The sequence below is a fragment of the Bison bison genome, unplaced genomic scaffold, assembly GCF_000754665.1.
Source record: "Bison bison bison isolate TAMUID 2011002044 unplaced genomic scaffold, Bison_UMD1.0 scf7180017864519, whole genome shotgun sequence".
Taxonomy (NCBI): domain Eukaryota; kingdom Metazoa; phylum Chordata; class Mammalia; order Artiodactyla; family Bovidae; genus Bison; species Bison bison.
Genome location: NW_011495072.1, coordinates 11,136,901 through 11,139,871, shown reverse-complemented (window position 1 = coordinate 11,139,871; position 2,971 = coordinate 11,136,901). Strand labels below are relative to the sequence as shown.

At 64.2% G+C, this 2,971-nt stretch overlaps 1 protein-coding gene across 1 annotated transcript in view; it reads left to right on the top strand.

Annotated features, from left to right (window-relative positions):
- Nucleotides 1-354: 354 nt before the first annotated feature.
- Nucleotides 355-2,971, top strand: part of AMPD2 (adenosine monophosphate deaminase 2) — a 7,586-nt gene continuing 4,969 nt past the window's right edge. The window contains 5 exon segments of the mRNA XM_010830900.1: nt 355-491; nt 1,667-1,797; nt 2,023-2,153; nt 2,649-2,717; nt 2,807-2,918. Of these exon segments, the coding sequence (XP_010829202.1) occupies nt 1,768-1,797; nt 2,023-2,153; nt 2,649-2,717; nt 2,807-2,918 (342 nt within the window). The 5' untranslated portion in view covers nt 355-491; nt 1,667-1,767.

Below are 2,971 nucleotides of genomic sequence, written 5' to 3'. Positions count from 1 at the left end.
GTGAGCAAAACAAGGCCACTGGGCAGAGGGAGCTGACCTAGGGGTGTTGGGGTGTGGAGCCCAGGAGGGCTGCTACCCTATCCTGCCCTTTGGTCAGCCAGGCCCTGCATGCTGTCCCCTAGGGCACTGCATTTTAAGGGGGCTTGTCCCTTCCCTGCCAGCCCACCCTGCCCATATCAGTCTGCTCTGCTCCTCCCCCTTGGGGATCCCACTTTGGGCTGGGCCCTGGCACTGTAGAGGTTAAGGCCCTGTTCAGTTTGGGGGTTTCTCTTATCTCCCAGCTGTGCTACTCCTTCCCTTGATTTCTGAGCTCCCCTGAGCTTCCCCAGCCCCCTGCTTGCCAGCATCCCAGGGTCTCCCCTGCACACAGCTGCACTTGGTACAGCCCGTGCCGGCCCCTGAGCTGTCCTGGGGGACTGGCTGCAGCTCCACTCAGCAAACAGGCGGGCGAGGGGCACAGGGCTGCTGGCCGGCGCTGCCTGACTCTGCAGGTAGGACCCAGGCAGGCAGCAGGGTTTCTGTGTGGGGGGCTAGATCCTAGATCTGAGACAGATACCCCCTCTTCTTTTTGTCCAGCTGTGGGACAGGACTCAGGTTTTTGGGAAGCAGCCTGGAGACTTCAAAGCGTGCCACCTGGGTAGAGCTTCCAGTCCATCCCTGAGCCACAGTGGGGAGGGGAAAGGAGGGTGCTGAAGGGGAGCACCCCAGAGCTGGCTGGAGAGCTTCCTGCTGGGGAGGGTGGCTTGGGGAGCCCAGGGAGGGTTCTTGGGAGTGGGCTGGGAGCTCAGGCAGCCTCTCTAGACTCTTCAGCTTCAAGGTCTTTAGTGCCAGCCTCCTGTGGAAGCTGAGGAATCCTTCCCTCTGTGGAGAGAGACTCCGGCTGCCGATCCTCCCTTCCCCAGGCCCTCCCCAGGGCCTCCGGCCCAGATCCCGGGGCCTCTGAGTGGCGCAGACTGTTTGTGGCAGCTCCCTTTGGAGGGGCAGCCAGCAGTGGGAGGGGCAGGCTGAGGCCAGGCCACATCTTGGCAGTCCTGGGGTCCTGGGGGAGAGGGCAGGCCTCCCAGGAGGAGGTCAGGGTCCTGCTCCCAAGCAAGTCCTCCACTTCCTCTCCTCCTCTTCCCTCGGGGGCTGGTCCCCAGGCCAGAGCCAAGTGGCAGCTGTGCTCCCCCAGGCTCTGTAGGTCTAGGTCAGCCTGCCCTCGAGGGGCCGTCTGCTCATCCAGAGGCAGGTCTGACCCTGGACTGTCTGCCATGGAAGCTGTGCGCCGGGCTTCGCTGGTGTGGATGAGCGCCTGGAGAGAGAGAGAGTGTGAGAGTGTGCATATGTGTGCATGGATACGTGGGTGCTGCCTGTAGCAGGCACTCACCTGGAGGTTCTCTCACAGCCCGATGGAGTGGCCCCTAGTCCAGGATCCAGAGTTTTATTCCTGGGGTGAATGAGTCCGTTTGTTGTAGGGGCAGACTCTTAGCCCCACCCCCGAACCTGGAATGGGTGAGGGGTCCCCGGGCCAGACTGCAGGTGAGGTCCACGGGTAGGCTCACGCCTCAGCCTCTGAGCGGGGCTGGCCTCTCTCTGGGGCTGCCCTGGGGTCATGCCAGGGCCCAGGGCTTCCAGTGCACTCAGGCCCTGGCCCTCACCCTTTGACCCCACATCACTGTCTCCACAGAGGCTCGGGGTGGGCTGGGGGCCCCTCCGCTACAGTCTGCCCGATCCCTGCCAGGCCCTGCCCCCTGCCTCAAGCACTTCCCGCTCGACCTGCGCACGTCCATGGATGGCAAATGCAAGGAGATCGCCGAGGTATCGCTTGGCACCACCCCCTGCGTTTCCCCCACCCACCCCAGTCGCTGCCTCCACGCCTGGTCCCTGCTCCCTGCACCCCTCCACCTCAGCTGTCCCCTTATGTTATATTTGGCTCTGCCCTGATCCCTAGGTGGTCCCAGGTACCCCCAGCCCCTGTCCCCTCCCCTGCATCCCTGGACCCTGACGGCTCGGCCACACTGACCCTGCCTTCCCTCCCACCAGGAGCTGTTCAGCCGCTCCCTGGCTGAAAGTGAGCTCCGCAGCGCCCCTTACGAGTTCCCGGAGGAGAGCCCCATCGAGCAGCTGGAGGAGCGGAGGCAGCGCCTGGAGCGGCAGATCAGCCAGGATGTCAAGTGAGCCCCCAGCTGCAGAGCCAGGCGGCCACGGGGCGGGGGCTCGGCCAAGCCGCTGCAGGGTGTGGGGTCACAGCCAGCGGCGGCTATGGGGTTGTGGGGAGGGGCACAGGGCAGTCCGCCCAGCATCCCTCTGTTTGCTCCTGGGCACTTGCAGAGCCCCGTCGTTGTTCTCTTACAACCAGTCCTGCCCCTGGGCCACCCCTGGGAGGTGGCACAGAGTAGTGTGGTATTTAGACATAGGCTTTGGGGTCAGGCTGCTGGGCTCTGCCCGGTTCAGCCTTCTGCCCACCAGTGTGTCCAGGAACATGTTGCTTAACTTCTGGGTGTGTTTTCTCATCTCTGACGTGGGGCGAGAGCAGCCTGCGTGGCCCAGGGTTCTTCAGCCCTGTGAGGGCCACACATGACAACATGCGCACGGCACCTCAGACGGTGCAGGGCCCTGGCTAGGAACACGGGCCTCATCATGGGCCCGCCCTCTCCTCTCACCTCCAGGCTAGAGCCGGACATCCTGCTTCGGGCCAAGCAAGATTTCCTGAAGACTGACAGTGACTCAGACTTCCAGTGAGGAGGGCAGAGGGGCACGGGGGCTGCGGGGCTGGGGCCTGTCCCTCTGCTGCTTCCAGCCCCTCTCTTGTCCTCCCCACTTGTAGGCTCTACAAGGAGAAGGGTGAGGGGCAGGGTGACCGGGGCCTGTGGGAGCGCGACGCGGTGCTGGAGCGGGAGTTTCAGCGGGTGACCATCTCTGGGGAGGAGAAGTGTGGGGTGAGTGTCCCCGTCCTTGCATCCTGCTGGGCTCCCCAAGTCTGGGCTATGGG